The sequence below is a fragment of the Alexandromys fortis genome, unplaced genomic scaffold (genome assembly GCF_014885135.2).
Source record: "Alexandromys fortis isolate MF-2015 unplaced genomic scaffold, M_Fortis_MF-2015_v1.1 scaffold_65, whole genome shotgun sequence".
Classification (NCBI taxonomy): Eukaryota; Metazoa; Chordata; class Mammalia; order Rodentia; family Cricetidae; genus Alexandromys; species Alexandromys fortis.
Genome location: NW_026067986.1, coordinates 8260455 through 8272644, shown reverse-complemented (window position 1 = coordinate 8272644; position 12190 = coordinate 8260455). Strand labels below are relative to the sequence as shown.

At 44.8% G+C, this 12190-nt stretch overlaps 2 protein-coding genes across 6 annotated transcripts in view; one reads left to right on the top strand and one right to left on the bottom strand.

The window, feature by feature from the left end:
• The window catches only part of Osgepl1 (O-sialoglycoprotein endopeptidase like 1), a 10494-nt gene extending 1844 nt beyond the window's left edge, over positions 1-8650 (bottom strand). The window contains 6 exon segments of the mRNA XM_050159265.1: positions 174-278; positions 1937-2008; positions 2131-2261; positions 3108-3461; positions 4800-5187; positions 8412-8650. Coding sequence (XP_050015222.1) covers positions 200-278; positions 1937-2008; positions 2131-2261; positions 3108-3461; positions 4800-5187; positions 8412-8632 — 1245 coding nt within the window. The 5' untranslated portion in view covers positions 8633-8650 and the 3' untranslated portion in view covers positions 174-199.
• A 440-nt stretch (positions 8651-9090) lies between these two features.
• The window catches only part of Pms1 (PMS1 homolog 1, mismatch repair system component), an 80588-nt gene continuing 77488 nt past the window's right edge, over positions 9091-12190 (top strand). Inside the window, exon 1 of one of the 5 annotated variants that reach the window (XM_050159263.1) lies at positions 9091-9573. The gene's annotated coding sequence lies outside the window, so the exon portion shown is untranslated. The other 4 variants (XM_050159264.1, XM_050159262.1, XM_050159261.1 and 1 more) reach the window with 4 other exon arrangements.

The following is a 12190-nucleotide window of genomic DNA, read 5'->3' as shown; positions in this document are numbered from 1 at the left end:
CTATATATATATATATATATATATATGTATGTGTATGTGTATGTGTATGTGCATGTGTATGTATATGTATATGTATACACACATGCATACTAAAAGTCTTGACGCCTAATAAATATATTTATACAATTTGATACCAAAAAGATAAAACTTAATTTTATCGTTTGAAACATTACCTGTAAAACCCTTTAAAAATCACAAGTCAAATGGTCATTTTTAACTGTGGGACTTTTATGGCAGCTTCTGCGACGTCTTGGGATATGTCTACTCCAAGAGGGCATCTGCATGGAGACCAGAGGCCACATTTCGTTATACTTGCTTCGCCACCCACCACAACGTCTGCACATTACCAGCTTGGCGTCTGGACAATGGTGGAAGTAACGGGGAGTTGGCACAGGTGATGATGATCCCTACACAAACCAGGACGACGCACGACACTACCTCGTAAGAAACCCGAACTGTGAGGTGTATTTACAACTTCTCCTGCTCCAAAGTGCTGTAAATGAGTAAGTTTAAAACAAAACGAAGGCTGGGGATATATAGTTCAGTGGCCCAGAGGCAGGGTGTCTGTTTAAACACATGCAGAACCTTGAATTCTACAAACTATCAAACAGACAACAAAAAAGCAAGTGGAAAAATAACCCTTAAAGTGAACCATAAAACACAACAAAAGATGCCATAGTCCGTAGTCTTTCACCGAGGTCAAGATGAAAAGCGCATTTTAACACATAAGCCAAGCCTACATTGTTCATGTGTTTGCTGTCCCGCTGTTTCCATGACTTCTCAGAGTCCACAGTTGGTCTGTCCTTGCTCTTCCAGACTGAAAGCTCTTCCCCGCTCACCCGCCTTAACTATTCTTTCTCAGTAAACAAAGGGAAACCTCAAATTCCCCCTTTTCCATGACACTGCTCAAGGTAAGCCCTGACCCCAGCAGGATAAAGCCATCCGCTCCAGCCTCAACACTGCCACAAGGGGGCACAAGTGAGCAGCCAGTATCGTCTGATACTGGCTAAACTTTCAGACACTCCCCCCTAAACACTGGCCATCCACAGCCAGCATCAACAGTCCGCACAACAAGCACAACTCTCTGGAGCCGAGAAGTTCAAAGTAGGAAAAGAAATAACGTCCACATTTAATGATGTCAGATTAGGAAACATAATTGTCCTAAATTATCCCCTAACCTGAACAGAACGTGATAGCAAATTAAAAAACTGCTCTTAGAAATATGGGTTGAGAGAGGACGTAGGCTCACAGCAAACAGCTGCCTCCTGGCTTACTCCCATCGATTCCTGGAGGAGAACAGTTACAACATACCTGCATGTTATCTTCAGGGCTCCCCTAAGTTTGCTAATCCACTAACCACCCTTAGACAGTGCTATACACCACAAAAGTACAGCTCATGAAGAGGGGTTCCGTCCTGTTATTAAAAATATGTTATGTGTATGTGTGTGCCCAAGTGCATGCATGTAAACCATCTGCATTCGCGAGCCATGGAGGTCAGGGTGTTGGATCCCCTCAAACTGGAGGAAGGGTAGTTGTGAGCCGCATGTGGGTACTAGAAACAGACCGTAGGTCCTCTGTGAGAGCAGTGACCAATCTTAACTACCAAGCCATCTCTCCAGTCCTAAAATGTGTACTTTTCTGTACAAAATAAATAAGGCATCGACATTATTCATGGCCTATAGAAACAGGCCATGGCTCATATATGGTTTGGAAAAAAATTTATAATTTGATTCTGTAGCAGAAATATTTCATATCACCTATTTCTCAACTCCATCAATGAAAACCAGTAATTATCCCTTAAACTACCAACCAGAATATCAACAAAAACTTTTTATGTACAAAAAAAAAAAACAAAAACAAAAACAAAACACGCTCCAGGCTTTCTTTCTCTTTTATAAGGTCCAATTTGTGTAAACAGGATACATGATCTACGTACTTTGGCTCATACCGGAAGTTTTCTACGTCATGTAAAACGCCCAAGCCGGCACGCAATCTTTCAATCCCATTCCTGAAAAACAGTAATAAAACAAAGACAAAAATGACACCGAAACAAAAACCAACAGCCTCAGTATGGTGAGACGTTAATGGTTAAATACATGCTTAACAAAGAAACCCCATCCTGTGGCTTACCACGCGATCATAACGCCATTATCCGAGCACAGTCTTGGCGGAGGGCTCAGCGAAGTGCACTGCGTTGCGTTTGCTACAATTTCCAGAGCTCTTCGGATGTACGAGTTACTCGCAACACCTCCAGACACAACCTGGAAGAATAGGGAAGATGAGTAACAAATGCTGTCACACGGATAGGAAGCAAGCTGTTACTACATTGGGCGGGGGGTGATGGTTAGGGTGGGGGGTAGTGTTTGTGGGGGGGGGGGGGGGTAGGGGGGGGGGGGGGGGGGGGGGGGGGGGGGGGGGTGGGGGGGGGAGGTGGGGTGGGGGGGGACGACGACGATGACGACAAGCTTTATCCAACAAGAAACTATTTGGGGCTAACTAATGAGTATTTGCATAATAAAAATCTGGAGATACCAATCACAGGTTTTAGCCAGCACGTATTCGCTGCTAGCACTTTAAATATTTCCTTAGTATCAGTAATTATCTCGGCCACATTTGCAATCACAATCCATCAATATTTTAGACTGCATTTGCACTTTTGGTTTTGTCACTGAGCTACCCGGCTCTCACAAAACCATTATCTCTAACATCTGTTTTTAATATCCCATCTTGCCAACTGCCGAATTTAGACATTAACATTTTCAAAAATTTAAGACCTACTAAGTAGGAAGATTACCAAGTCGTATGAGCACGTGTAAAGGGATTTCACTAAAAGACGGAGTCTAGCAGCCTAGTTTTCTAAAAATAGGAACCACAGTGGCTACTCTGGTTTCTTTATGGCAAATCCTCTTCAAATTCAAAGAGAAAACGTAGCCTGGGATTTTGTTTTTCTACACAGGCGATGTTACGTCTACCTTCACGATGGCTACACATGGCTTTTCTTCTGTATTGTTCTACACTGTCCAGCAGGAGACACAAGGCCCTAAATCCAAAGCGACACGCTGGGAAGTGAGCCGCTGCCTGCTAGCGGGTGAGCGGGCGAAGCTTACTAATACTGCGTTCGCTGGCGGTAACAACCCTCTCTGCTGGCAAAACAGAATAGCGCGCTGCGTTCTCGTGGCAAGGTGGCGTGCGGTCACGTGCTGCACCGCAGCGGCAATGTCTGCGGCGGAAGACAGGATTTGCCCCTTCTCGATGCCTTCTTCCTTCTCCTTCCTTTGGATTAGCTTATCGATAACATGCTGAAGTCCCGTAAAAGAAAAATTGCAGTTCTTAGCATTCTGCATGGGAGGACTGAGGGTAAAATGGAATCGATCTCCTTCTTTGGCCAAATGTTCTATAGCCTTCCCACCGCTCATCGTAGAATATTCCGGACGATTGATTAAAGAAAGTCTTCTTGCCACCTATTAAAAACAAGCGAGAATATATTTTGATCATAAATTAATTAAAGAGAGATTACCCACTATGACCAAGTTAGCTTTAACCCAGGGATAAATGGTTTAAAATATGCGAGTCAATGCCTGTAATAAAGGACATTAAAAAGTATATTCTTAAATGTCTCACAGACTGCACATTTTGAAGTCATAGACATAAAGATAATGAATTCAAAGGTTACTTAAAATCCTGAATGAATACAGAGACTATGGCTAATTTCAGGCAAGGCTTTTCTTGAACAACCTGACCAGCAGCATCTAAGCATTGCCTCCCTAGTTTTTCTCTCCCCCCCCTGGGGTTGAAAAATCGATGAGGATGGTTATTTAACGATTAACTTTGAAAATAAGAATCTGTTCTTTCCCTCTGTCATTTCGGCTGTTTTGTGGAGGGCAGTAGGCTCCGTACTTCTAAAGAAACTCCGCTGTGATGTTGGCAATTACGCAGTAGATTCTGAATTCCGTGTTAGTCTTTGCTTTTCCCTCACAGGGTTTCACTATATCGCCCCCAGTTGGCCTGGAACTCACTCTGGAGACCAAGTAGACCTTGAACTCGCAGTGATCCACCTGCCTCTGCCTCCAAGGGCTGGAATTAAAAGTATGTACCACAATGCTCTGCTCTGCTCATAATATCTATATATCACGACCTTTTGGCAGCATGCCACAATGCTATAGCTTCCCAAACACTTTCACAAGAATATTTGGCTAAATATGTAACAATAACTACAAAGGACTTGAGTTTTTACATATAGATATAAAATTGGCATTTTATTAAATGGCTAAAAATGACAAAATTGAGAGGGACATGGCGGTGACTCACGCCTGTAATCCCATCACATGGAAGGCAAAAGCAGGAGGATCACCATGAGTTCTGACTCCAGCATGGGTTACAGAAAGGAACCCTATCTAAAAGAAGAAAAAAAAGTTATCACAACTCTTCACTTTTTTGTTTTTCTTCTCTACGTACTCTTGGCTATCCTGGAGCTCATCAAGTAGATCAGGCTGGCCTTGAACTCACAGAGATCCACAAATCTCTGCCTCCCAAGTGCTTGGATTAAAGGTCTGCACCACCATTCCAGGCCACAACTCTTGATCTTTGAGATAAGACCTTGCTGCATGGCCTAGGATCGCCTCAAACTCATTAAATAGTCAAAGTTGGCATCAAGTCTGTGGTTTACCCTGCTACCCATCCAGCTTTTTGCCGTGGTTTTTAAAAACCTTTTCAGTCAGGGGCATTGCTCAGAACTACCTAGATGACTGTATATGGCTATATAACTGGAAGAGCCAACAAAGTGACTTCTGAGACAGTACCTTGTCAAGCATGTCACCTGGTGCTATGTCCAAAGACTTCCCAAGAAGCAGGAAATCTGAAACACCGCGGACCAAGGCCAACAGGCAGTGACCTCCAGAAATCAAAAGAACTAGAAAAGGAAATTCTACTTGGTTGGTCAGTCGGATGGTAAGCGCATGAGCCTCCATGTGGTGGATAGGAATGAAGGGCTTTTTAAACTGGTTTACTAGCTGTAGGCTGAATGATAAGCCTACGCCCAGGCTCAGAGCCAGTCCTGGTTTGACGGTGGTTGCGATCGCCGAGAGGTCACGTGGCGAGACTCTGCCGGCTGAAAGGGCTTCTTCTACTATTCCCTCAATATTTTCTCTGTGAAGCTGTTGAGCTACTGGAGGAACAATTCCGCCTGTTCTGAAGGAAAAAGAAGGAAGACAGTCTTTAAAAAACTAGGAAAGAAGGAAGGTAAGTTATGTCTGAAGGCATTCTTGCAAATGAATCTCTGGGTTAGTATGTATGCTAATACTGTGTGCACATGAACCACTGGGTCAGTATGCATGCTAACACTGTGTGCACATGAACCGTTGGGTTAGTATGCATGCTAACACTGTGTGCACATGAACCGTTGGGTTAGTATGTATGCTAACACTGTGTGCACATGAACCGTTGGGTTAGTATGTATGCTAACACTGTGAGCTTTATAACGCAGGACTAGGAAGAGTTCAATATTGTTGCTGACTTCTTATTCTGTGTTCAAGACTGCTATGGTTTATTTCTGATGAAGTGAGGTCACCAGAACCACCTCATAAAGCATTCCAAAGAGGTCATGAGCAGAGGAAGGGCAGTCTAGAACTGTATTTAGCTCTGATTAATCTCCAAGGAGAGAATCTTAGAAATCAAAGCATGAGTTATTTGTCTAGAGTAACTTATATTCAAATGCATTAAAGACCACGAGGGGCCCTGGCATCAAAGAGGACTTATATTTTCTAGGAACTGCCGGGAGAAACTAGTATGAGCAGTAAGAAATATGAAGACAGGTTTATGAAGGTTTATTTTGAAACACACTGCACTAGAGGTCGGGCGAGGACAGGGGATAGCTTGCAATCCTAAAATAAAGTCTGGGAATCTAGTGTTGGGGTTAGCAGTGGAGAGCTCCAGCTGATGAGTGACAATGGATGATCACTCCAAACAGGGAGGGAGGGAAGAGTTAGCAGGGAGGGTTGGGAACGCAGCTCCAGGGGGAAGCACCTGTCTGAGACACTCAGGGCCTCACATTCAGTCTCCGGGATGAAAAACGTTGGGCAGAATGGGGCTAGCAACACATATAGTAACTTCTAACTGGCTTACAGGCTGGGATTCAGTTCCCCAAGTCTGTAAAATCCACCTCTGTCTCAAAACATCATTTTAAAATATTTGACATTGCAAGACCATGTGGGATGGTTTCTGTACATAGAAATAAAACTCTTCACAATATTCAATGACTATTTAATTATATTATCTATATATAATTTATATAAATATATATTTTACACATATATATTTTTTCAGGGAGTGAGGATGTACATAAATCAGTAAGTTCATTTTGTAACAAAATTTTAAAAGCTTATTTAAATACACTTATTTCTCTATTAGCAGCAAGAGCACTCAAGGCTCATTTGCAAAACGTCTAACATTTAATTTACGTTACATTTTTTAGATGACGTGTTTATTTATTTATGGGGGGGGGCCTGGTGCATGTGGAGATCAGATCAGCCGGAACCTTTACTAACATGTCACCCCAATGTTCCTTCAACATTCATGTTGACCTTGACACATTCATTTTGACCTAGTCTGCACCTCAATGCCTCTCGACTTTTCTAGCTGGGTCTTCCCTCTCTTGGAGACCGCGGCAGATTGTGATGCCAGAAGACCCTAGAGAGCAATCTGTCGTTGACTGTTACTTTCCAACTGAAAATATTTCCTGGCCGGGGATTTGAGAGAGTTTGAATTCCAGTCCCTTTCCTCCCGCTCACGTTTTCCTTGTCTTCTATCCGTTTCACGCCTTCCTTGGCATTTTACTTTCTAGAAATTATGCTAAGCGATAAAGAGAAACAATGAGAAAAACTACGGCCTTGTTCTCAGCTAACTAATGACAACATTCGCTAGGCATTTTATCTTGTACAGAGAATGCAGATGACTAATGAAGACGAAATCTGGAGTCTAGGCGAGGGACAATAGAGGATTAACTAAGTTAGTGAGGACGGAGAGAAGTATCCCAAGCCGTATTTTGAGGGTTAGGTTTAGCACCCCTGAACGGCTGACGTGGCTGTGAGCCGGTGAGGCCGCGAAGGTCTGGAAGAGGGGGATGCTCGTAAGCAGTGATTTTATCACCATGTCCCCCCCCCCCCATTGTCTCGCAGACCTGTTCACTGTCTCGATAGTAACGCGAGTGTCGCTATGGCCAGATTTTACTCGCCAAATACGGCAGCAGGTGTTCTAAAGGAATTCATATCGAAGACAACGCCATCATGATTTTATAGACAAGGAAGCGGGAAATATACTCGGTCTCCATGCACAGCGCTAAACTATAACGTGAACCTACACTTAGCTCGAGGCAGGCAGGCACAGCAGACAGTTTAGTAGCACCGTGGGATCCCCACCTGGTTTGGATGATGCCCACATCCTCCCTTGCGATGTACACCTGGCAGCCTAGTTACTTTGCCTGTACCCACTAGGCATACACACCCCTCTCCAAACAACGTGCTCAGCAACCTCTCCCTCCCCAGCCTGCACGGGGCTATCTGTACTCCTGTTTCTGAACACTGGTAGACATTCCTCTGGTCCTGTGGCAATCGAATTCAGACAGGTTTATTCAAATGTATCCCCCCAACATCCCAGAATAAGAACAGAAAGGCTGACCCGGCCTAACTAGTTTGGATGCATGTGCATAACCATGCCCTCTATTAACCATTTAGAGAGAATCTTCTATGTATTGTCTTATGCCTATGAATAACTGGGCACGCACATGATCAAAACAGCAACCTATGGAGGCCGACATACACAACAGGAAAAAAAATGAGTATATGATCTAATCTGTCAAACAAAATAAAGGAGCACCCGAATTCTGTTCCCAAGTAACCAAAACCTCCTTTGAACGCCAGGAAAGTAGTTCTGAGTAAGAATCAGGGCCTCTTAATCACGTGGCCGGCTGCCCATCGGGACAGTGGTTACATTTACAACCATTCACAACTGTCACTTTTGAGTCTTGTGTGAATCTGTGTGATCCCCTTTCAATTCTCTGAAAAAGATACCAAGAACCTGTAAATACCCACCCCGACCCCAACACAGCCGGTTTTTTGTTCGTTTGTTTAGAGACAACTACGGCGCACTGGCTAGCCTGGAACTCAGGTCCACCTTCCTCTGCCACGGAAGGAAGCATTGGTATTAAAGGCCTGTATCGCAAGGCGTGGCTCTATCTAGTGGCACTCAGCGGTTTTTACACAATAGTATAGGAATTCAACTATATCAAAATTTGACTTTTACACGTGATAAAGACAAAAGGATGGTTTTCGTTTTTCTTTTTCAAAAAAAAAAAAAAAAAGACAAAACAAAACAAAACTACCAGAAAAGCGGGAATGACCAAAATGGGCGCTACTCACTTCAAATGCACTTGGGTCTGGGAATACAAGGCTTCTCCCCACACGCGGCCAGCTTCATCCACCACGGCAGCGGCTGTGTCGTCACAGCTGGTTTCGATCCCCAGGACCAGCTTAGGAGGAGAAAGAACTCCAGGAGAAACACGAAGACTTCTAAAAAACCCTTACACGTTCCTCTTTGGTGGGTTGGCAAAAGCTCCTGCTGTCTTCCTGAATATCAGCATACTTACTACTCTACGGATAATCCCTGGAAAAGAATTACAGAAATATGATTGGGAACTATCATTCGCAATTAATTCATCTACTTAAACAAAACGACGAATAACTCATTTTTTTAAGTAGGCAGTCTTACAAAATTATTAGAGCGTTAGGAAAAGCTGTCAAAATCTTACAAAGGTCCTAGAAATTACTGAATATAAAACTAGGTCTTACAAAAGTGAGAAACATAAAAAATCATTAATATTCCAAGTTGAGCATCCCCTAAAGTTTAAAATCTAAAGCACTCTCCCCACCTGACTTGCTAGTGGAAATATAAGGAACACTAGAACTATGATATAAAATTGCCTTGGCCATATTTATAGGATGCAAACACCACTAAATATAAACACCCCCTAGCATATCGACAATGCAAAACGTGTGGGTCGAGCAAGACTGGGGTTAAGAAACAAAATGTGAACACCTCAACTGGGAAAGCGGACCAGCAGGGACCGGCATGCAGCGAACTACCCGCAGACGAATTGGATTTCCTCAGTTTGGGTACCACAGCTGGCTCGGAAGCGACGGAGTCCCTGTCGGCGGGGAGCTGGACCTGCTTTTAAAAGTCTGAGAGGCCGGGTTCGGGCAGCACCATTCACCTGTCGGAAACTGCAGCCGGAGCCCGGAGCTCCGGCCCCGGGAAGTGACGCCAGGGGGCGGCGCCGCGGCTCTCGGGGCGGCTGTGCTTCCTGGGGCTCCAGAGCGCCTTAGTAAAGAAATGCTTAAGGACTTGCCGAGACTTCCAGCTTGCCCTCTGGCGTTCCTCCAAGGTGTGCCAGCATCAAGACTTCTACAGGGTCACGCTGACGTGAAGAGGAGTCCGAATTTAGCTCTGATTGCACCGCGGTACATTTTAAGAAACGGCCCTGCCTTCGGTTAGTGTTGGTGCTACCGCGAGAGAAAGGATCAGGTACATCCTCACCCTATTTTAGGGAAAATATCACCCATAGTCCTCTGAGTCATTCCAATAAAACTCACTGGTCACCAAGCTGGACTTTGGTGGTGTCCGTACTTCGGTCTGTTGTGGGATTCCTACCAGGTGAGTAGATGTATGCATTTTATCTCCCGAGGAAAAGTTTTGTCGCATCATTACAAGAAAGAAGGGGGTGCAGGAGAGAAAGTAGTATGGATGGAGGAGACAGGGAAGCTTAGCAACTGGAGCCAGTATGTGTAACAACAGCGAGCTTGGTGGTTAAGGAACAGCAAGGTTTGCGCACATCCGGGCCCCTGTCAGGTAAGCACTCCTGACAAGTCCCAGAACATCTGTGAACGAGCTATTTTGGTGATGGATGGCCCAATAAATCCAAAGTGGCTGGAAAGGAAAATATGTAAGCATGAACCAATGCCAGAGAGTTAGGCAGGTTGGGAAAATGTGGAAGCATGAACCAATGCCAGAGAGTTAAGCAGGTTGGGAAAATGTGGAAGCATGAACCAATGCCAGAGAGTTAAGCAGGTTGGGAAAATGTGGAAGCATGAACCAATGCCAGAGAGTTAGGCAGGTTGGGAGTGTCAGAAGCACCATACAGAGGAGCAACCCTAGCTACCCATGCTAGGAATGGTTTGGCAAGGGGCAGTGATTGGACCTGGCATTAAAGACGTGACATGGGAGTGAGAGTCTGACTTACAAAACACAATTACCTGTCCATCATAGGTATAGTTTACTGTAATTGCAATTCCCTTACTTAAACTACTGATGCTCTTAATTAGTAGGTTCTAAGATATGAGATCTGACAAAGAAGACTTACCCAGAATTTGGCCAATGAGTTGCTTCTCCATAGCTGTAGTTGACAAGATCACACTTAATGATTTATAAGTTCTATCATCTATTAAAAGATTAAGAATCTAGTTTAGGAAGTCATTTGTAGAAACAGATTACCCAGTAAATAAGGTTTATAATACTACAGTGTCTAAACTAATTGTATCCTAATTTATAAGGTATTTCTAGGCATACTGTAATTAAAGTCAGAAGGTAACAAGAGAAAGAATTACTAAAGCATCAATTAAAAGTGATACTATTCTCTTTGGAATGCGGGAATCATAGAAGGAAATGGGAGAGGCATTGATTCTGAATAGATTTAAAGGCACGTAAGTTACACGACAAAGTGAATCACAGAGAATATTAAATTTACAAAGGGTTTAATTTCCTTTTAGAGTATTGGATATATATATATATCTGACTATGAATGAGTGATTGACATTCTCCTTCCCTCACACAACGCTGTAAGCTGGCCCTAGTTTCTTACCAATACCTCATTTCCTTGGGCTGAGTTACTGCCCAAGTTTCATTGTACTGCCATCAACTTCTAAGCTGCCAAGCCTGCCTGTCGAGCCTCTCAGAGAAAGAGCAAGCACATTAGACAGAGGCATCCCTTACCGGAGTTCTGCACTTCAAGACGGCCAGCCTATGAAGGACCAGGACTTGGCCCTCCGCTGTAAATACCTCTCATTTCTCGCATCATCACAGAAGCCGTGCGGCCGGCTCGCTAACTACGCCTCCCTTACTGGAAACACAGCAGCTCTACGAGCTTCGTTCAGTTGCAGAAACATTTCAACACTTAATTCCAGAGATCCGAACACCACGCAGCTAAGGGCGTTTGGGGATAAAGTACACTCAGGAGAGAAGCTGTGTTAAGGATGGAGTGAGTTAGATCATACTTCGCGCCGCTTCCGGAAGCCTGCCAAGCCGCGCCCACCCGCAGCCCATTGGCTGCCCGACGCGCTAATCCCCACGCCCCGCGGTGGGCGGGGCCGAGAGGCGCGCGGGCGCCCGTCCCGCTGAGCGCACGCACGCGCACGCGCGCTGCGGATGGTGGCGGGGACGTCTCGCAGAGTGGACCCCACGGCTCGGCGTCTGTCTGCTGCTGGCTGCACGTCGCGGAGGGTGGTGAGTGCCTCACTTCGCGCGAGCTCGAAGGTAGTGTCACGGCGATCGGGCACGCCCGGTGATGCTCGTGGGGGGCTGGAGCCGCCTCCCGGGGCCAGGGGCGGGCCAGGCGCGCGCGTGTGTGTCAAGCCCTCGGGGCTGCAAGGCAGTTGTGGGAGCTCATTACTCAGACTCTTGGACTGCAAGACTAAAAAAGTTGGTCTTGTTAGAGAGTGTAGCGGCTTGTAATGCTGGGTCTTGTCTCAAAGTCTATCGATGTCTGTTTATCCCTGATGAAAAGTCACGTGTAGTACCACCCTGAAGAAATACGGATACCAGAAGTTCATCTCATTGAGGAAGGAGAAGAAAAGACTTGATCAATCAACCCAGTTTCGTTCCGAATCATCTTTGAAATGACATTTTCTTCGCCTTGATGCTTTGTATTTATAAAAGTTTGCGATAATTTATTTAAGAAATAGCCCTGGGAAAGCTTTTAAAGTTGGCAGAAGGCTTTGCACGTATGTGTAGTGTCTAGAATTTGTTTGGGGTCTGTGGAGCAGTTGGATTGTGCTTCAGATGTGTTGTTTTCTCCCTAAGTTCCCGATCTCTTTCTTTTTGTAGATGCATCATGATGTGGGTACCAGGAGGTACACTGGGCTGGGGG